General features: G+C 43.8%; 1 protein-coding gene across 2 annotated transcripts in view; it reads left to right on the top strand.

Annotated features, from left to right (window-relative positions):
- Positions 1 to 22,602, top strand: part of LOC116840018 (tetraspanin-15-like) — a 216,745-nt gene that overhangs the window by 81,264 nt on the left and 112,879 nt on the right. For both annotated transcript variants that reach the window (XM_075062739.1, XM_075062738.1), the window contains exon 3: positions 18,649 to 18,723. In XM_075062739.1, the coding sequence (XP_074918840.1) occupies positions 18,649 to 18,723 (75 nt within the window). The remainder of the gene's footprint in view (positions 1 to 18,648; positions 18,724 to 22,602) is intronic.

Below are 22,602 nucleotides of genomic sequence, written 5' to 3'. Positions count from 1 at the left end.
GATTGCTCGGGGATCGAAATATCACGTCTGGTCTGGACACGATATCTCGATCCCAGAGCGTGCTTAGATCGATTCCGGAATTCCAGCTAGATGACTGGACTTCCGGATTCGACACAGCGAACCGCGCGGATCAATCCCGCGCGGTGAAGACGGGTGAGTAAATCGATTTTAGATATTCGATTTCAGCTACGCTATTCTCGTAGCTGAAATTGCGTATCTAAAATCGATTTAATCTCGTAGTGTAGACCGGGCCTTTCTTGCAGCCTTTATCAACAAATGACTGATGTACCTACTTATCCCTCTCACTAATCCTTCAGGTCAACACCAATATTCTCAATCTAGACTTCAATGTCTTTACAGAACTTCTGCTCAGCCTCTGCTGTGGTGGTTTAGCCTTAATCCTGAAGTAGATCCCAAACTTGGAAATTCTTGGATCAGTTGTCCCTTGTAAAGAGCTTTAAAAGCTAGTGAAATCTGGGTATGTTTAGCTTTTATCTGTAGGAATCCTGTTGCCCCCTGCCCATATACATGGCTTTTATTTATAGATTTAGGCTTGTAAGGATCTGCAGGTAAAAAAAGATAGTCATTTTCTCTGTCAGGCCTTTTTCCTGTGGTTGTTGAGCTGAATGAGAATGGGATATTATAATGAAGAGAAAGTGCACTTTTTAACATTCCTGTGTTGGGTTGGGCTCTCGTCTCTAAGCAGCAGGCCACCTGCTGTATCAATTGCATCTTCAGAGAAAGCACTTAAAGGTGCAAATGCAGGGTAACGTCCAGAAAGCTTTGACATAGCATGACACTCACCCTTTGTTCAATCCTTGCGGCCATATTTAGAGTAGAAGTGGGTATAGATGAGGAAGTAGATGCATGTAGTTCTGGTCACCCATCTCAAAAAAGATCTATTAGAATCGGAAAAGGTTCAGAAAATGGAACTAAAATTATAAGGATATGGAACAGTTCTGTCTGCGAAGAGATTTAAAAAGATTGGGACTTTGGCAGTGGAAAGAGACTACTAAGTGCGGATATGACAGAGGTCTACAAAATTGTGACTGATGTGGAGAAAGCGATTAAGGAAGTGTGGTTTATTCCTTCACATAACACAAGAAACAAGGTATCCAATGAAATTAATAGCAGCAGGTTTAAAACAAACAAAAAGAAGTACTTACACAACACACGTCAACCTGTGGAATCTGCAAGGGAAGTTGTGAAGGCCAAAGTATAATGGGTTCAAAAAAGAATTAGATAAATTCATGGGGGATATCCATCAATAGCTAATACCAAGATGGTCAGGGATGCAACCAATGCTCCGCATGTCCTAAGCCTTTGACTGCCAGAAGCTGGGAGTGGATGACAGAGGATGGATCACTAAATGATTGCCTGTCCTGTTCATTTCCTCTGAAGCACTTGGCATTGGCCACTGTTGGAAGACAGGCTACTGGGCTAGATGGACCTTTTGGTCTGAACCAGTATGGCCATTGTTATAAAATGGACAGCAGAACCACATTGCTCAGGCTTTTGGTACTTCAGCCCAATATTTTCTTACCCATTGGGGTGAAATTCTCCCCAGTGGTGCGTCAGACCTGTGCTGACCCATTGTATGGATCACCAATCCACCTATCCTCACCTTTTTTCCACTTTGGCGGTGGGGGGGAGGGTTGTTTTTTCTAGAGGAACCAACTAGTCTCCCATCCATATGCCAATCTGTACCAACCAGTGGCCATCTTAAGTAGTAACTACAGATGGTCTAACTTTCAAAGATGCTGAGAACCTAGAGAAGTCAATGGGAACTGCTGGTGTTCAGTATCTTTGAAAGTCAGGCTGATAGTGATGGATTGATTCCTCAGGGGAAGCTGCCTAGTGATGAGTGAACTTCAAATTGTTTGAGGTTTGGTTTCAGATAATTACCCATAAGTCTAGATTTTCAGGCTCTTCCTGAGCCTGGAATTGGGCTGGAAATGTTGAGGCACATTCTTGAAAGACTCTGGAGGTTTCCTGTCCTGGCTGTAAATACCTGGCAATTCTGGGTCAGCGGAATCCTGGAGTTCTAGTGTGGGGTGCATTTTTTCCAGCTCCTTGGTGTTCAAACAGAGCACTTCGGTCTAAGTACCAAGAGCACCCTGCCCCACACTTGCTATTGGAAGGAAACCTCATTACCTCTGTGTGTGTACAGCAGGGATCAAGTCAGACTCAATGTGAAGAATGTGTTTGGCTTACAGCCCCCTGGTGCCCTTGTGACCCTGTCTTAACCCAGATGGAGAGAACCTTCTGATCTTGTAGGCGAATATCCGTGCAGCCCAATTTAGGGATTTTTGCCTCCTGCACTGTATATAATAGGATGGGTGCTGCATTGCTACCAGAATTTGGATCCAGGTGTTAATTCATCCAAGCTCCAATCAAAGGTGAAGTCATTCTTGTTTGGATCCATCACTGATTGGGACAAAAGGTATAGATCATGTATTATGATCCCCTCTCCCTGTGAGCCTTGCTTCATTTCTCAATTTTGCTGTAGACAAGACTAATATTTTTTTTTAAGTAGGGCAGGCATTTGTTAAATGAGTAAAAAACAGTCCGTGGAGTGGCATCACGGCAGTTGAAATGATTAATCATTTTCCAAAGCATTTGAGAAAAAGATAAGTATAATTTATTGCCCATATCGTGATTGATGAACTTTTTAAAAGAAACTGGCTCAGGCAAGTGTTAATTTAATAAGAAATCAGGAACTTGTTCCCACTTCATCTGGCCTGTTTTGAACAGGATAAATTGGTAGCAAAAAATCTTTATTGGCTATTTTGCTCTTTAAAGTTGAGTGGAATTTTGTTGCCTGTTTTTTAAGGTGGTTGCTCAATTGTCAAGGAATTGGACACACTGAGTTAAATGTATCCCTGATATAACTTCCGTGACTCTAATGTGATGACTTTGGCTCCTTTTTGCTAATCGCATATGTATAAAGTCTTGCAAAGGGGTTATGTTGACAAAGAATCTAACAAGTGTTGCGGTTTGGCCTAGTGTCAATGGCAACCAGCTGCCCAACTGGTAAAATGTAACGTTTTCTGTAATTAAGACAAGCAAGAATGTAACATTGTTGAAGAAGAGACATGATCAATGGCTCCATGTCTAGTTGGCAGCTGGTATCAAGCGGAGCGCCCCAAGGGTCAGTCCTGGGGCCGGTTTTGTTCAATATCTTCATTAATGAGATGGAGGATGGCGTGGATTGCACCTTCAGCAAGTTTGCAGATGACACTAAACTGGGAGAAGTGGTAGATATGCTGGAGGGTAGGGATAGGATACAGAGGGACCTAGACAAATTAGAGGATTGGGCCAAAAGAAATCTGATGAGGTTCAACAAGGACAAGTGCAGAGTCTTGCACTTAGGACGGAAGAATCCCATGCACTGCTACAGACTAGGGACCGAGTGCCTAGGCAGCAGTTCTGCAGAAAAGGACCTAGAGGTTACAGTGGATATGAAGCTGGATATGCATCAACAGTGTGCCCTAGTTGCCAAGAAGGCTAACGGCATTTTGGGCTGTATAAGTAAGGGCATTGCCAGCAGATTGGGGGACATGATCATTCCCCTCTATTCGGCATTGGCGAGGCCTCATCTGGAGTACCATGTCCAGTTTTAGGCCTCACATTACAAGAAGGATTTGGAAAAATTGGAAAGAGTACAGTGGAGGGCAACAAAAATGATTAGGGCGCTGGAACACATGATTGATGAGGAGAGGCTGAGGGAACTGAGATTATCTGGTCTGCAGAAGAGAAGAAGGGGTGGAGGGATTTGATAGCTGCTTTCCGCTACCTGAAAGGGGATTCCAAAGAGAATGGATCTAGACTGTTCTCAGCAGATGGCAGAACAAGGAGTAATGGTCTCCAGTTGCAGTGGAGGAGGTTTAGGTTGGATATTAGGAAAAATGTTTTCACTAGGAGAGTGGTGAAGCACTGGAATGGGTTCCCTAGGGAGGTGATGGAATCTCCTTCCTTAGAGGTTTTTAAGGTCAGGCTTGACAAAACCCTTGGCTGGGATGATTTAGTTGGGGTTGGTCCTGCTTTGAGCAGGCGGTTGAACTAGATGACTTCCTGAGATCCCTCCCAACCCTGATATTCTATGTTTCTATGATTAAGATGCATGGGAAACAGGGAAAAGGTTAAGGAGCAAATTATTTTCTACCGCTTCACAGAGACGATGCATGAAGGGTGTCAAATTGATATCTATGTGACCTCAATAAAGAAATGTGCCATTTTGCAGTGGTCCCTAAATTTTATGATAAAGCTAGGAATAGAAATTTGGTCACATGACTCCCAACCTCTGCCCCATGTATGCTCTTTCCATCATTAGTCTCCTTCTCTTTAGCAATACTTAACCCCTTACTGATCACAGGAGGCTCACAACATGCATCATCTGTTGCCACTGCCAGTGCATTTTGTGGTACTGAAGTAATTAAAATTCTGTTGAAGTCCTCAACATTCCCATTTTTAGGGGGAGCATTTAGTTGGCTTGATGAAATCAGACATGAACAAGGTGATTAACGACTAATAGTTGTGCTACTTTTGGATTGAAAGTTAAATTCAGAACAATCTGATAAAAGCATCATTGTCAAGAGGGTATTTCTTTTAATAGTAGGTGCAGCATTTAATCACTCAGATAGACATTAACTATTGACTCTTTATTCAAGAGGAGGGACTAACCTAAGTGTCCTGGCCATATTTCAACTCCTCTGCCCTGTCTAAGTATTTATCATCATCATCATGATGAAATCGCAGCATTGTGATTAATTATATTGTTATGTTTCCACATAGACTAATGGTATGTCTAGACTGCAGTCACCGGATGTTTTTGTAGATTAAATTGACATTCTCAAACTCCCTGTAATCTGGCTAGCTCAGGTCATTGAGCAGTGAGGTTGTGGCAACGTGGGCTCTACAAACTTACCCAGAACCCAGGGTAGCAGCTCTCGGAACTAGCCTGTACAGTGGAGTCGAATCATAGGCGCATTTAACTTATGCAATTTTAACTATATGCACTCAGCAAAACAAAACACAAAAGAGAAAAATAACAATTTAAATACTGTACCTGTGGTGTGGGCAATTCCCTCTGCCATGCCTCTCAATCAGAGTTTGACTATAGGCGATTTTCGCCTTACACGCTAACTTCAGAACCTAACCCTAACCTAAGCTGTGACTCCCCTGTACTGAGGTTCACAGTGCTGCAGCCTTGCTATTTTGAGAGCCGAGCTAGCTAAATGAAATCTATTTTGGGCATGCTGTCTCCAGCTGCAATTATGCCCAGTGACTACTGTCTAGACATACTCTAAGGGAAAAGAAATATAGTTTCGGTGTGCATGACTTTTATTCTAAAGCAAAGGAAACAACTAAAAAAGACAGGCCAAATATAAAGGCTCCACAAAGGGAAGCACCATGTGCATGGCGCATTCTATCAGTCAGTAACCACTTTGAACTAACTCTGGCATTGCTATGCTAACTGGCAAGGAGGCCGACTTCACCCTTTAAGGTCGAATAAAATACAGTAACTAGCCACATGCGCCACCCACTCTGCTTTCCTAAATCCTTCCAGTCTCCATTTCTTGTGCTAAACTACCATGCAATGGTGCTTGTGGACTGTTCCTGGGTTCTTACCTTCCAGTTGGCTACAGTTAGTGGTGGTTAAAGTGACTGCTACGTGTGTGTCTGTGCAGTCAGTTGAAGGAGGTAGGTGTGAATTTGACCCACTGAATCAAAGGAAGCCAAACATTAGGGCACACTACAATGTAACAGAATAAACAAGAACGGCTCCCAACCCCTGGATTTATGCCAATAGCGTACAAATATGTTAATAAGCCAACAAGGCCTTCTATATTTTAGCAGATCAAGTGTGTTCTTAATTAACATGGAGGAGGCTGAATTCTCTAATAGAAACGTAATGATTGTCACAATCTTAGAAAAAGTATCCAGTGGAAACTAGAGATACAGGTGTATTAATAACAGAAATGAATAGAGAGGATTAAAGTAAAGCCAAGAACTGACGAGTTCAGTGTATGCTCTGTGAAGGACAGACTTGTTGGAATGCAAAGAAAAATTGCACATCTGATTATCTATTTGGGGTTTCTCTTTGACAAAATGAAGCTTTGCAATTTACAGAGTTAATTAAATGGCCTTTCTTTGCAGACTCACTGCTTTTTAAGAGGTCTCATTTCAGTTTTCCACATAACTACATTGTCAACAATTCCTGCGCTCCCCTTAGCAGAGAGAAGAGTTCATTTTAGGGCTAAATGAGTGTTGGTCTGGTGGCCCTTTTATAATTCTTTCAAGAGCTCATCATGTTTGACTGACCACAAGGAGTCTATGGGTATGACAGTTTTATCCCTTCTAAAATTACTTTCACTTGAAATGAGTGCCAAACCTAGGGATTTAATCCAAGATAGGGTCAATAAAAATCTGCATTCATTTCCTCTGGATGCTGGTAGGTTGCATTCAGTTTTCTCGCATTGTAGATGGATTAGACCTAAATAAGGATTTCTAAGAGCCCTGTGTCAAATGTTTATTTTTGTCGATGAAACATATTCACTATTTTTCTTCAGTTGCAAACTAGTGCAGAAATATTTTGTTCTGATAATTTGAAAGTCAATGACGCATGTTCATGAAACAGTTATTTCCCCATAATAATAGACCTTTCCCTCTATAGATCTTAAAGCCCTTTGCAAAAGTGGATGAGCATTATCTTCATTTTGCAGATGGGGAAACTGAGGCACAGAGGGACAGACACTTGCCCGTGGTCACACAGTGAATCTTAGGCAGATGTGAGAACAGAACTGTAATTCTGGTACCCTGCTTATGAGAAGATCTTTCTTTCCTCAAATATATAAACCTGTATGCCCATCACTGCCTTGGGTTTCTTTGCTGGGCTCCTCTCTATATATCTTTCCTTCTTGTACATATTTGCCCCAGTTTACTATTCTATCCACCATCCTCAAATTAAGGTGTTATCCTTGGTCGATTGTTATGGAATTCCTTGTCTGATTACATTAGACCCACTCGATCCTGATCTAGATTGTAATGCATGTGGTGATATTTCTACAGTACTGTCTCTGGTATGTATGCACTGCAATAAAACACCCACAGCTGGTCTGTGTCAGCTGGCTCAAGCTGCAGGGCTGTACAATTGCGGTGTAGACTTCTGGACTCAGGTGGAGCCTGGGATCTGGGACCCTCCCCCATCACAGGCTCTGGCCCAAGCCCAAATGTCTATACTACAATTTTATAGCCCCGCAACCCAAGCCATGTGAGCCCAGATCAGCTGACATGGGCCAGCTGCAGGTGTTTTATTGCAATGTAGACATGGCCTATGGGGGTTTGTTGACATGGGGACATCTAGAAAGGTTAATCCAAATTAATTAAAGGTATGAATTTGAAGTGTATTCGTTAAACTGAATTCAGCCCCTCTGTGAACATCCTCATTTAAAATTAAAGTGACCGTAGTCTGGTTTATCTTAATTCACTTCCAACGTGGACAAAATCAGGTTAATTCTGAATGAGGGAGCTGAATGCAGCTAACCCACTTCAAATTCACACCTTTAATTAGTTTGGATTAACTTTCCTGGATGTCCCCACGTCAACAAACCCTAACAGTTAATTGTTAATCGAAGCTTTGCTCCTGATAGCTATCAGTTTAACAAATAATCACTCCTGTTTCCAGTGGAGTTATTGTGAACCTGCATGTTATTTCATTGTAACCATACTATTAAGTTGTCACCACTTCCTTAAGCCTTTTGACTGGACTCATTGAGTTTGGTAAATGATTTCTTACCGTACAACTCCCTTGGATACTTGCCTTGGAAGGTGCTTTGTAAATGCACATTTTAACGACACAAGGAACAAATTTAATGACCGGGTAAGTAAATTGCCTTTTATAAAGTTGTTCTGTATTTTAAAGACAACATCTGATGAGGTAGTTAGTTACTATGGTAACTCTTTCATTTCCAGTGGATTATATCAGAGCCTAGTAAGAGAGAGCGAGAGCATGTGGATATGTTTCTACACTGTAAAATGTGCAGAGGACATCTTTCCATTCTCACAGGGAATCAGAGTTGATCCGTGGGTGTTTTTTTTGATAAGCATGGACCTGAGCTACAAAGTTGGGAGAAAAATGCTTTGAGATCTGTGAATGAAAAGCACTGGGAGCATCAGGTATTCCTACTACCATTGAGTATAGGTGGGTGCATAGTAGTATGAGAGAGAGCTGGACTAATTTATGAGTGGTATTGTGTAGAGGCAGGACTTGGAGGAGTCAGCAGTCCCGAAGGTCCATTCTGCTTCATGTCAGATGTTTCTAAATCTCATGCCTTGGGACTTCAGATAGTCACTGCAAAGGTCAGGAAGAGATTACCCATCTGCCCAAAATGTATTCTTGAGGGCGGGGTGTTGGTCTCCTTCCACTGAAGCATCAGAGATGGCTGGAGATGGGGCACTGGATGGAGAGAGCCAGGACTCTGAGATGGCACCGAGCATTTTCTCTCTCAGAAAGCAGCTGTCAATTAGGGCAATATTGTTTCTCAATAAGTGGGTTGTGACGCCTCAGTGGGGTCATGAAAAGGCAATCAGTGGGGTTGCAAGGCTTTAAAATTTTAGATTTTCTTTGCTTTAGATTGTATTCATCCACTCCCCAAACACCCTCACCTCAAAGTCAGATATTCTCTGTCAGCCTCTCAAAACACACACCATGACATTACATAGGCTTATCATCGTTGCATTGTTTTAGTCTTACAGTAAATATAAGTGGAGAATCATGAACATTTTTTACTTTGAATACATGATCGCCAACCCGAAAAGGTTGAGAAACACAGAATTAGGACATATAAGCATACATCCTTGCAACATCTGGGCTCATCGTTCATTGGAAACTATATAGTTCAGTGCAGACAGCAATGAAGTTAGGACCTGCTCCCACTCGCATCAAAATCAATGGCAACATTTCCATTGAGCTCAGTAGTGTGGGATTGGGCCTTCCTGATGGAAACCAGAAGAATTTGTGTGGGGGATGGAATGTTGAGGCATGATGTGTTTAAACATCCCCACTTATGTGGTGAGAAACAGCATCCTAGGAGGCCCTGATCACCTGCAGTGACAATAAAGCAAATCGATGATGAAATCGCTGGTATCCTGTGAGGAGAAGCCAGGAGTAAATCACTCTCGTGTTTCATTATATTAAATCTATTATGATGAGGAGCAATAACATTGACTCAGACATATGTGAGAGATAAGCAATAAAAGCAGAGGCATAATGAGGATATTACAAACAGATTAATGATAAGCATGCTGCCACCGTGGAGTTATGGTTAATAAGATGTCATGAATACGTGGGTATAAAAATTGTGACCAATCCTCCGACCAATTCTCATCTTCTCCTTGGTCTTCTGGTTTCTTGCCTGTGTGTTTCTATGCTGATCTGTACAGCACCTAGATGCTACGCTGATTAGCACTTTGGGGAGAATTGCTCGGTAAAAACTAACTGACGGCTAGTAGCTGTTTGTCTCCTCATGGCAGATTTTTTAAAAGTAGGAACTAGAGCCCCATCTAGAATCCAAATGAGTCCTTATATTTTGCTTCCCTAAAACCGTTCCTGTACTCCCAGTTGGACTAGAGATCTTTCCTTTCCTAAACTATTACAAAGGCCTGGTCTACACTAAGGGCTTGTCTACATTACCTGCTGGATCAATGGGCAGTGATTGATCCAGCAGGGGTCGATTTATCGCATCTAGTCTAGATGCGATAAATCGACCGCTGAGTGCTCTCCTGTCAACTCTGGTACTCCACCAGGGCGAGAGGTGCAGGCGGAGTTGACAGGAGAGCGTCAGCCGTTGACTTACCACAGTGAAGACACAGCGGTAAGTAGATCTAAGTACGCTGACTTCAGCTATGTTATTCACATAGCTGAAGTTGCGTAACTTAGATCAATTTCCCCCACCACACACACACCTCCAGCTAACTCTGTAAGCATCTATGTTAAAATGTAGCTCCCACCGATGTGACTCGGCTTAATAACTTCACCTCCACGTGGTGCTTAAGTTGATGTAGTAAGGGTGACTCAGCGTCAGCGTAGACGCTGCATTGCTTACATTGACTATTGCTGCCTTTCAGACGCCATCCCACAATGCCCCATGCTGGCAGTTAAATTGGCGCAAGTGTTCCTAGTGAGGACATGAACTGCTGACACAAGGAGCATAGTGTGGACATGCAAAAGCAATGCAATTACTGCTGTAGCTGTACATCAATGTAACTTAGGTCAGCTGAATTTTGTAGTGTAGACTTACCCAAAGTCTCTTTGCAGCTCCTGCATTTCAGTGGTGTGAGGCAATCCTTAATATATACCTAGTGTGTGATGCACTTTATAGCCCTTCATGATAAATATCTGCATATATATTACTGTTATAACCCCCTAATATTTCTTCAAACAAGAATTTGAAGCAAGTGTCAAAGTTAGAATCAGGACTCACAATTTGTCAGACCACTCTGTTTTATTAGCGCAGCACTCCACCAATAACACCCAGATAATGTGAGTGGCCATGCAAGACTCAAACAGTCTTATTTATACAGACAAAAGAGCGGGAATTAGACAAAGGGACAAAGAAAGCAAAACAGTAAAATTCACCTGGGGCACAGCATGCATATCCTACTTCCTTTACTAAGTCTTATCGATCTAAGGCTAATACTTCACCAGTCCCATTAACGGTGCAATTGATTTCTATGTTAATGTTGTATTCCATGAACCTGGATTGCAGCATTCAACAATTTTGCATAAAGTACCAGACAGCATTTCTTTAATCCTTATCTATCTTGCACAATACTATCATTCTACTTCACAATCCTCCTTTTGTCAACGCTTCGCCATGCCACATGGGACTGGGTTTCACATATTAACCGTTTCCTTATCTCTTTGTTCAATCAGTGATATCAAAATCATATTTAGCTTGCACTCACCTGGTGACACTATTGTTTATACAACACAGAGATTAACTGAATAGCATACAAAAGCACTAAATTCCGACGGATGTGTGAGGCTCCCTGAAACAATGTTTCTATGCCAGAGGACATTGAATATATTATCTTATAAAAGAACTCGGCTCTTCATGGGGAAATATGCATTTTCTCAGATGGCATTTTAGCGCAATCTATTACCGTCATTGTAGTGCAGGTATAAACAACAACATTCTTTCCAAGTGAGAGCGCAGGTCTTAGGCACATATGTCCAATGCCTGACGGTTTTGGAGGCATCTGTCGGATCGCCCATGTCTTGCAGGGTTTTAAACTTTCTCGGTTTCATTTCATTATTTTCAACTATGCTTTACCTCAGGTTTTTGCATGTGCGTTATCCCCAAGTAAAAGGTACCGCCAATGGCCTCTCTCCAGTTAAGGGGCTTATGTAATTTATATACCATTGGCATCTGGTAAGTTCCTTCTTTTCGCCGAAATACAGAGGCTCTTTGGGGGACTCTAGTACTCGGAATTGTGGGAAGAGTTGGGGCGATAACAAATACCTGACAGTGAAGTGGTAATACAGTAAAGCTTTGTTCCACAAACCCAGGATGGCTCTATTAACGGCCGAGGAGGGTCGATTGCATCCATTTTTACATATGTATCTACAATATGAGATAATATCCTCAAAGGAACAGGGTAAATCCTCTACGAGAGCTTGTTGGGATCATTGAAGATTGTTTATTTTTACTAGATATGTAGGAACATGAGATTGACTTTTCTGTTTAACCCAGGTGAGAAAAAATTCATATCCCCATACGTGGTCTGCCACTCTTTAGTTTTGTTTGAATAATCCCCATTACACCATTGGCTACAATATGCGAACACGCTTTTTCCAATCCAGCCTGTCCATTCATACCCACGCCACATACCTTTTCCCTCCCCCAAGTGGGATAAAGGAACTGCCAATAGCCTCTTCCCAGGTGTCATTACTGTTCCATATTGTGTTAAACGGACAAGGTCCTCCAGTGAGGTCTGAGGAATTGAGTGGGATAGCCAGGACAGGAACACCCGTTTGAGAGTGGGCTGGGATGTGGCTGCAGACCCAGCATTTAGAAATATTAAGGGTCTGAGCTATCCACACTTGCTGCTGGATAAAAGAATTGTCATTGTGGGCTCCCCAGACCTTAAGACACCAGCAGCCGAGGAACAGGCGCCACCAGAGGCACATGTTGGAAGCAAGACCCTTCTGGTTCTGACAACCTTAACTCAGGGAACCACAGTCACGGTTTTATATCCACCAGGCAGCAGGCGCTGGGCTCACAACTGTTTCTTTTGGTGGGCCTTGCTTTAGGTTGTCGTCTGCTTCTGGCAACCCTTACAAGAGCGTAGATCGTAAGGTATTGCAGGCTGTTCCTCTACGTCTTCTTCTGGAGTCAAAACTGACTCTGCGCAGTTCTGAGGTGTTGATTGGGTCGCCGGGGAGGGTGTCTTCTTACACTGTGAAGCATATATCCATGCTGCGATGCCAGATAGTTTAACAGCTGTCTGGGTAGTAAGCAATACCTGATGAGGACCCTTCCACCGAGGTTCCAAGGCATGTTTTCAATGGTGGTGCCGTACGTAGACCCAGTCACCTGGCTCAAGGTTGTGGCAGGCATCAGAGGTGGGTTCCGTCGGCCATGTGGCTCGAACCTGTGAATGGAAGTGACTTACAGCTTGGATTAATCCTTTGCAATATTGAAGGCGCGTACTGTGAGTCAAGTTCAAGTCTGGGACTGGAGTAATGGTAGCCACAGTTCGCATAGGGCGTCCCATAACAATTTCAAAAGGACTCAGTTTACGCCTTTGGGATGGAGTGGATCGCATTTCCGTAAGGGCTAGTGGTAAAGCTGCTGGCCAGCTTAACCCTGTGGAGTCACAAATCTTAGCAAGCTTATTCTTAAGTACACTATTTCGCCTTTCCACAGCACCTGCACTTTGTGGGTGGTAGGGACAGTGCAGCAGGTGTGTGACATGTAATATACGATCCAGGTGTTGGACAAATTGTCTGGTAAAATGTGTACCCCGGTCACTGGACAGAGTGGCAGGAATTCCCTTGGCAGGCATAATATGGTTTAACAAATATTTAGCAACGGACAGTGAGTCAGCCTTGCGACAAGGAAAGGCTTTAATCCAACCAGAAAATAAACATAACATAACCAGAATAAATTCATATCATTGACACTTAGGCATTTGTACAAAATCAAGTTACCAATGCAAGAAGGGTGCTTGGGGCAAGCCCCTGAATCCCTGAGCCACTTTTACAGGTTTACCAATATTGTGGCTTTGGCAAGTGGTACAGGCGGCACAGTGGCGGGCTGCAAAAGAGCTGAAATGGGGAGCCCACCATCCCGCTTTAGTTAGAGCAGAGACCATCCCCTCCTTTCCGACATGCGAAACACCATGTAGCAGAGTGGCCAGCGATGGGTAGGATGAAAAGGGGGCCACAAAGGCACCAGTGGGCGAATACTAAAGGGAATCAGGATGTAGAGAGCAACCCTGGGCAACCCAGGAGTATTTTTCGGTTTCTGGGGCAGAGTCCTGGAGCAGGGTGAGGTCAGTGAAGGATAGCAGTGGTATAGAAACAGAGAGGGAACCTAGAAATGCATCTCGGGAAGGTTCTATGGCAGCAGCATGTTTAGCAGAGGCATCAGCAAATGCATTACCCTTAGCAACATCAGTATCCGCCATCGAGTGGCCAGGGCACTTAACAATAGCCAGGGCAGAGGGAAGTAGAACTGCATACAGGAAAGCAGCGATATAGGGGCCGTTTTCAATAAGGGTACCGGCAGAGGTAAGGAAACCCTGAGCTTGCCAGAGGGTGCCAAAGTCATGTACAACCCCAAAAGCATAGCGGGAGTCAATGTAAATGGTGGTGGAGTGTCCCTCCGCCAAAAAGCAGGCACGGGTGAGGGCAACTAATTCAGCAACTTGCGCTGAGGTTACAGAAGGTAAAGGCGCAGCTTCTAGGGTTTCAGAGAGTGACACTACAGCGTATCCGGCAAGGAGACAACCTTGGTTGTCTCGAAAACAGGAACCATCAGTAAACAAAACAAGGTCAGAGTTAGGGAGAGAGACATCAGAAAGGTCAGAGCGCAGGACGGTGATAGCAGAGACAGTTGCAAGGCAGTCGTGAGGATCACCATCATTAGACAAGGGAAGGAGAGTGGCAGGATTTAACTGAGAACAATGCTTTATGGTGATATATGAAGCCAACAGCAGTAGAAGTTCATGCCTGGTAAGGCGAGCGGAGGAGAGGTGGCTTGTATTGCGTTGTAACAGCAGAGTTTCTACAGAGTGGAGGACGATGAGAGTAAGGCGGGAGCGAAGGACAAGGGATTCAGACGTTTCGACTAGGTGTGCTGCGGCAGCCACAGCACGCAGGCAGGGGGGGTAGGCCTTGGGCGACAGGGTCCAAAGTGGCAGAGAAATAAGCTACTGGGCGGTTCTTGCCTCCGTGCACCTGAGTGAGAACTCCAAGTGCACATCCAGATTGTTCATGGCAGAAAAGGGTAAAAGGCTTAGAATAGTCTGGGCAGCCCTAAAGCGGGGCAGAAGCCAAACTTGTTTGAGGGAAACAAAGGCAGAGTCTGCTTCAGGTGGCCATGGCATGGGATTAGGCACAGAGAGTCGAGTGAGTTCCTGTAGAGGTTTTGCAAGGGAGGCATATTGGGGAATCCATTGCCTGCAAAATCCAGCCATGCCCAAAATTTTTGGACCTGGCGTGGAGTGCAGGGTCGGGGAAAGCTAAGGATAGCCTGGACGCGGGTGGGAGAAAGCGTACGGGAACCCTGGAGAGGAGAAAACCAAGGTATGTGACAGAGGTTTGACAGAGCTGTAGTTTAGAGCGAGAAGCCTTGTGTGACCTTTGTTTGCTAGGGCAGTAAGGAGCACTAAAGAATCAGTTTCTGAGGCAGATAACGACGGGAACAGAGAAGCAGGTCATCTACATATTGGACTAGAGTGGACCCGGATGGAAAACAAGGTCAGCTAGGTCTCGGGCTAATGCCTGGGAGAAGTAAGATGGACTTTCCGTATACCCCTGAGGAGCGTGGTCCATGTATATTGCTGTCCTGTAGGAAAAGGCAAAGAGGTACTGGGAGTCAGGGTGAACTGGAACAGAAAAGAAAGCAGAACACAAATCAACAACAGTAAAATGAGTTGCAGCTGGTGGGATAGAAGCCAGGATCGTTGCTGGGTTTGGGACAACAGGAAAAGCGGGTATGACAATACGATTAATGGCTCGAAGTCCTGAACAAATCGCCATGATTTGCCATCAGCTTTTCGAACGGGGAGGATAGGAGTGTTACAGGGACTGGAACAGGGAACAATAATGCCTTGCTCCCGCAGGGCATTTATGACCGAAGCAATGCCAGCCTCTGCCTTAGGATTTAAAGGGTACTGAGATAGGCGAGGCAGGGGTTTGGAAGAGTCAACAGCAATGCAGACAGGGTCAGTATTTAAGCGGCCCACCTCAGAGGGATGGCTTGGCCACAGACAGGATGGGACCTGCGAAATTAGGTGTTCAAGGGACGGGACCAGTGGGCAACAAGGGACCGGAGTAGAAAGGGATGTTTCAGACAGCAGGGAGGCTACAGAATCACTCAGGGAAGACTGGGGAATTTGTAAATAGACCCCATCCAGGGAACAGTATATGGTGCAGCCAAGCTTACATAACAGATCCCGACCCAAAAGGTTTACCGGAGTGGAATCAGAGAGAAGGAAGGCATGATCCGCAGAAAGGTGACCAACCTGGACTGGTAGAGATTTTGAAAGGAGATAAGAGGTTGGGACTCCCGCAATGCCCACAGCGGACACGGTTTTTCCGGAGTGGGGAACCGCAGGCAGGTCGGTAGTACAAACTGCAGGGAACGAAGCTCCCATATCAACAAGGAAAGGGAGAGAAAGATCATTGATAGTTAACACACACTCACCTGTGAGAGTGAGAGGTACTAAAGGAGCTAAAATTTCCTGAGATTCCCCGGTGTCCAGTCATTGCTGTGGGGCAAAGTAAGGCTGAGGATTGGCTGGCTGCGCTGGCAGGGGGTCTAACTGGTTATTCACATAGTTACCAGGCCAGCTTGGACATTCATTCTTCCAATGTCCCGGCTGTTTACAGTAATTACAAACATCCCCATAATCCGAAAATCCAGTTCCCTGGCCCCTCCCATGACCACGTCCCCGTCCCTGGTATTTTCCCCGTCCCCGGTACTGTTTGCCCTGCCCTGAATAATGCTGTATTTGCAAGGCCATTAACGGTTGAGCTGATTGTTCGTCTTTTCCTTTTAAAGTACGTTGGCAGTGCTCTGCCACTGTTTGCAATTTGTCCATGGTTTCGGTCTCCCACCCAACACTTATTCGTTTTAGCATGTTGCCAATAGCAGGCAGGAGGCCATTAACAAACACACTAGCCAGGGTGCCCTGTCCATTTCTATCTGGTTGCTGTATACCAGAATGTTGCAGAAAAATGTCAGTTAGCCGGGTGTGATAGTCGCCCGGGTTTTCTCCCTGTCGTTGCTTACAGCCATTTATGGCCGTCCAGTTGGTTTTAGGAGTCCAACCCGAGGGATGGCTTCAAATAGATTTTTAGCTCGTTCCTTACACTTTTTTCGGTATTCAGCATTAGGACCAGTATCTAGTAAAGTAGAGTGGCCGTCAGCAGCGAGCCAATCTGCTGCTGTGAGCCATTTTTCATGCTCACTAGGGGCTGCTACAAGTAGCTTGCACAGCTGCGGGAGGTCTGCCTCAGAGGGTTCATAGGTATCACACAGTAACAAAAATTCCTCTGCAAATTTGGTAGGATTTTCTTGGGGCTTTGGAAAGCCTTTTACAATTGAAAGGAGCTCACTGTGAATCCAGGGTTTATAGCTCCAAATGGGATCCCCGTCCTGGCCCCTAGTATGCAGGATTCGGAGGGGAGCCTGGATATTTTTAAGGCCCAAGCACAAGCTTTTACGAGGCAGAGTGAGTTCAGAGGAATGGGCCTCGGCAGTACCGGACGATCCGGACGGGTCTGAACTGGAGATGGAGATTTCTGGGAATTGTTCCTGAGCTGGGAAATCTGGTGACAGTTGTTCCTGAGCTGGGGGCGTGGGTGGCCATCTATTGATTCGACGCAAGGCTGCCAGGCCAATTAATGCGTCTTCTTCATCCTTGTCCCCGGAATCTAGCAAGGGGTTTTCTTCGTCTTTTCCACCCCGAGAGACAGGAGTATGAAGGGGGGTCTGCTTGGAGAACAGGGTAAAGGGAGCGCTCGGTCTAGTGGTGGGAGAGGAGGTTTCCAATAAAGCTTTTAACTTATCATTTGAATCTTTAAGAGAGGCGAGTTTCGATTCTGTCCATCTACGATTTGCCTCTTCACCATTGCATGAAACAATCGACCTCTCCTTTTGCCAATTTAGTTTTAGATTGGCCGAGTTTGTCTTTTAAGACATCTACTCGATCCTTGTCCCAAGATCCTAACAGTGGCCACTGAGTTTTGGGATCTCCCTGAGTTAGCCTAGACCATTTTTCCAGAAACTTACAGGAGTCCAGACCCTCCTAAAATACATAAAATGAGCCGGAGTTCTTTAGGGAACTGCCCCGGCTTAGACGTCTGGTTACCCATACAGGAGGACTTCACACACCAATCACACAAGAAGGAAATTAGGGTTGTCAGAGCGATGCCCAGTGCAACACACAAAAGGAGCCCACAGGCTACTGCCTCAATCGCCCTTGCTTTCACACTAAGGGTTTTACCCAAGGTGCGGTGCGGCTGCGATGTGCAGATTTCACTCACTCAGACCGCGGGACAGGAACCCCTTGGTCGGCCGATCCCCGGACGGAGACGGCACCCAGACTCAAACACTCCACAGGGAGGATGGATAGACACAGAGACAGGACAGTCCTCAGTCCGGACAAAACAGAAAAATTACCTGACCAGATTCCTGATGTCAGATCCGCGATCCCTACCAGAACAGATGGGAACCAACAGAGAGATTTATTTAGACTTCACTGTGGCGTGCAGCCTTCCGCTTAGAAGGAGGACCGCTCGGGCCAAATTGCCCAGGTGCGGGCTGCCATGGTTGTCCACAAAACAGTCAGGAATTCACATGGCCCCAGTGAAGGACGGTTGCCATTCTTGTGGACCTCCAAATTGTCAATAGTTAAAATCAGGACTCACAATTTGTCAGACACTCTGTTTTATTAGCGCAGCACTCTGCCAATAACACCCAGATAATGTGATGTGGCATGCAAGACCCAAAACAGTCTTGTTGTTACAGATAAAAGACGGGAATTAGACAAAAGCGGACAGAAGAAAGGCAAAAACAGTAAAATTTCTGGGGCACAGCATGCATATCCTTACTTCCTTACTACTCTTATCGATTCTAAGGGCTAATACTTCACCAATTGCCTTAAACGGTGCAACTTGTTCTATCGTTAATGTCTGTATTCCTGACACCTGGACTGCAGCATTCCAACAATTTTGCTTAAAGGTACAGACAGCATTTCTTTAATCCTTTCTATTTTCACAATATAATTCATTCTACTTTCACACAAGTAATAACACCTTTTGTTCATGTCTAATGACAATTGTAATGAGTCAGAGTGAATACATCTTTGGCTAGAACAATAGTAATGGCCTACTTTCTCTTTTCTATTTAGTTCTTCTGGGTTCTTCTGGTGATCTTCATCACTGAGGTGCTGTTGATATTCATTGAAATAATCTTCGAAAATAAGGTGAGCTTTTTGAACTTTTCTTGGAGAGTGCAAATTACATTTGTCCTGTCTGAAGAAGAATGTGGAACTACTTGTTCAATTAACCACTGACATGAGCAAAGGCAGATTTGCTTTCTCCCAAGTCGCTGTTTTCAGTGTTATGCTATTTAAGAGACACTCACCTCTTCTTTTGTGCATGGCTGAAAGCTAAATATTTCTCATTGACCATTCATTTATTCCTATATTGTATATTAGTTTTGCAGTTATAAAGTCTCTTATACACTCTGAATTAGGAGAAATTATGACAAAATTATTAATAAAGATACAATGCTCTTTAACTTTCTTCTTGCCCACAAATTAGGTTAGAGATACACTTGATGTTGGCACCAGAGCTGAACACCAGGTTTCAGCTGACACCTTTCAAGAAATTTCCGTCTCCCGTTATATGACCAGATTGTTAGAAGGGTTGGGTAAATATTGTAAGCAAAGGATGGGAAAGACTTTTATGTCTCTTGGATGAGAAATAAACCAAGATTCTCTGAATAAACTTGAGGATTAAAGTTTCATGTGGGAAAATTTTTAAAGGGGGATCCTTCCACTGGCTATCCAGTATCCCACTGCATCAAGTTTCAAATGCCTGTGAAGGGTCTAAGGCAGTGGTTCCCAAACTTGTTCCGCCGCTTGTGCAGGGAAAGCCCCTGGCGGGCTGGGCTGGTTTGTTTACCTGCCGCGTCCACAGGTTCAGCCGATCATGGCTCCCAGTAGTCGATGCTCGCTGCTCCAGGCCAATGGGAGCTGCTGGAAGCAGTGCAGGACGGCTTAAAGACTAACAGATTTATTTGGGCATAAGCAACTGAAGAAGAGGGGTTTTTACCCACAAAAGCTTATGCTCAAATAAATCTGTTAGTCTTTAAGGTGCCACCAGACTCCTCATTGTTCTAGTTAAATATGCAGCTCTGTGTTATAATGGAGAAGAGGTATCTTCCTGATCTTAGTTAAGGATCAAGGTTTGCCCTGAAGCATTAAGATTGATGGTCCTTATCATTTTTACCCTAGTTAAGTTATATACTGGAGAGTGAAATTCACCCCTATGTACAAGGCCCCACTCAAAGCCCTGTGCATCACTTAAGCTCTTTTGCAGTCTTTCCAGCAAAGGATAAATCCTCTTTGGAACTTGCTGAGCTTTTTGCCTCAGTTATGTTAAATGATGCTTGAAACTTTTGCATATGATGCCTGTACAACACTGTAATGGACAGATTAAAAATGCTTACAATAGGTGTTCTTTTCTGCCACTCTCTGACTTAAGCTGAAGAAACCCTGCTACTTCCAGTATTAACTTGACATCACAATCAGTTAAATACCTTAAATACAGACCCGTAATCTCTGTTGGCTCACACAATACCCAGTAGGGCTGAACCATTTCTAAAATGCATACTTAGGGGCTTTAGAAAAATCTTTCTGTTTGTATAAATGATTTCATGGCTCTTTTAGCACTATCATAGCTGGGGTGGGGGATTTTAAAGAGTGTATTATCTCCTCGGTGACCTCAAACCCTAAACACAAATCAATACTCAGGAAGGTCAATCCTATGTGAGTCATAGCCAAAGGAAAGGTTTGCATGAGCCCCTCTAGTGAAACAGAAGTTCACCTGGCTCATTGTTGCATTGCAGGAGTTGCAGATGCCATTTGTTGTGTGATAGGCTTCCAGTTCCTCCTTCTGGGTTGGTACCATGGACGGATTATCTCTGCATTAGGCCATCATATTCCAAACAAGCAGGCTGAGTCACCTGAAGTTAGAGATGTGGGGCCTGATTCTTCATTGACTTGCAACTTATGTTGTCATGTATACCTGGGGACAATGGGTGTAAAATGCTTCCAGTTGCATGACAGAGCGGAGAGCTCTCATTGTGGTGCACAACCATGAATGACAGCATGAGGGGTCAGGCCCTTCTTAACTCTGATTTCTTCTTCATGTACTGTCCCTACAGGTGCTCCACTCTAGGTGTTCTAGTGCCCCCTGCGTCTTCAATCGGAGATTGCTCATAGCAGTGTCCATTTGGCCTGCGCACGCGTGCTGGTCAGCCTTGTGCCCTATGCCATTGTTATATAGAACCACCCTCAGTTCCTTCTCAACTGCCTCGGCCTGCGACTGAGCTCTGGCAACTGTCCCATTGAGATTTCCCCAACTTTCCCTCTTCTCTTATTAATAACACATGCCCAACTGCCAGAGGAAGAGGATGATCAGCAGGAGGGAGAAAAGCTGCAAACATTTTTTTTAAATGGAATTGCAACTCTTCCATTAGACTTGTGGCTTGAGTAAAACCATTAGCATCTAAATCATCTCTTAATTTAATTTAATGGGCGATTTAAATATTTAATTAAAAATCAAACAATTGGTGAGAGAGAACAGAGATTTAACAAGCGATGAATCTTCTTGACCTATAATTGTCACACTGCACAAAGCAAATGTGCATCTGCATTTGGAATAAACTACTAGGCATTTAATTATGCCAGTTGATATGTAAATGTGCTCATGGAGTTGCAGATGATTTAAATTAAATACCTGCTTTTGCTGCCTTGTGCCAATTGAAGGAGAGAGTTTATGCAGCTAAAATTATTTAGCTCTCGGTCATTTAGCCGCTGTCATAAAGTCTAGATTTAATTCAGGATGCTGTAAATGGGTGGTACCACTGACCTAGGGTATAAGGTTCTTTCAACTGGGGAATAGTATGTCTCTGTGGTGCCTACAATATAAAATATTCTGGAGCACGTAGCTTCTGGAAAGAGCTAAACATAGAAATGGTCACAGACAGCCTCATTATGAGAATGTGTCTTGCTTTAAATTGCTTCCTCACACTAAACAAACAGTTACCTAATTTATAGGTGCAGTAAGTTCTTAGAACACCCTTAAAAGTTTCTGGATAGCCGAGGAGAAGAGCATTACTACCATGGGCCTCACTGTGGCACTGAATGGCCATCAGAGCCCAGGCCTTAGAAAGCAGGAGCGATTTGTTCCCTGTGTGATCTTGAGCAAGTCTCTCTGTTCCTCAGTATCTTTCTCAGAAAAATAGGGGTAAATCCTTCCCTACCTCAGAGGGGGGTGGCGAGGATAAAGTCTTAAATGTTTGTGAGGTACTATGGTGACGGGGTCGTGTACACAACATACGTTACAAAGACTAGTGCCCCAACACCTGGCAGCTTTACAAGCATTCTCAGGGCGTACTTTGCCTTCTTCCGGATGAACACAAGTGGCAAAGACTTGCATCTTTATGCTGCCAACAAAGACATGCAGCATGTGCACTTGCGTCTATTCTAAAAACAGTGTTGATCATCCCATGAAGACGTCCAAGGAAGAACTGGACACACAAGACATGCACAATGAAAGATGCTCAATATTAAGCCAAAAAATCTGATTTTTTAATTGAAAAACCTAAAAAAAAAATACTTTGGCAATACAAATCAATTTTTTCATTAAAAAAAACCTAACAACATTATTTTGGCCAAAAACATTAATTTTTCCACTTGAGTTTCTTTAAAAAATGGAAAAACATTGATTTTTCATCAAAAAATCTATTAAAATAGCTTTTGGCCAAAAGAATACATCTTTCATTTAACCTAAAAAACAACACCACAACTTTTGGCAAAAATGTTGATTTTTCAGCAAACAATTTATTTTAAAAAACTTCTGTCAAGAATTGATTTTGCAATTTAAATTCTTGATAAAATAATTGGCAAAAAAAATTGCATTTTCACTGGAAAAAATCAAATGAAATTTTAAGCCCAAAATATTTCATTTTTAAATTGAAAAACCTCAAAAAATATTGAATCGTGGCAGAGCTGTCAGCTATGGCAAACCTGCAGCTTTATCTTGTTTGTCTTCAAGCTAATGATGGTCATTAA

The sequence above is a fragment of the Chelonoidis abingdonii genome, chromosome 2, assembly GCF_003597395.2.
Source record: "Chelonoidis abingdonii isolate Lonesome George chromosome 2, CheloAbing_2.0, whole genome shotgun sequence".
NCBI classification, from domain to species: domain Eukaryota; kingdom Metazoa; phylum Chordata; order Testudines; family Testudinidae; genus Chelonoidis; species Chelonoidis abingdonii.
The sequence above is the reverse complement of the archived record's forward strand: the minus strand, read 5'-3'. Positions and strand labels throughout refer to the sequence as shown.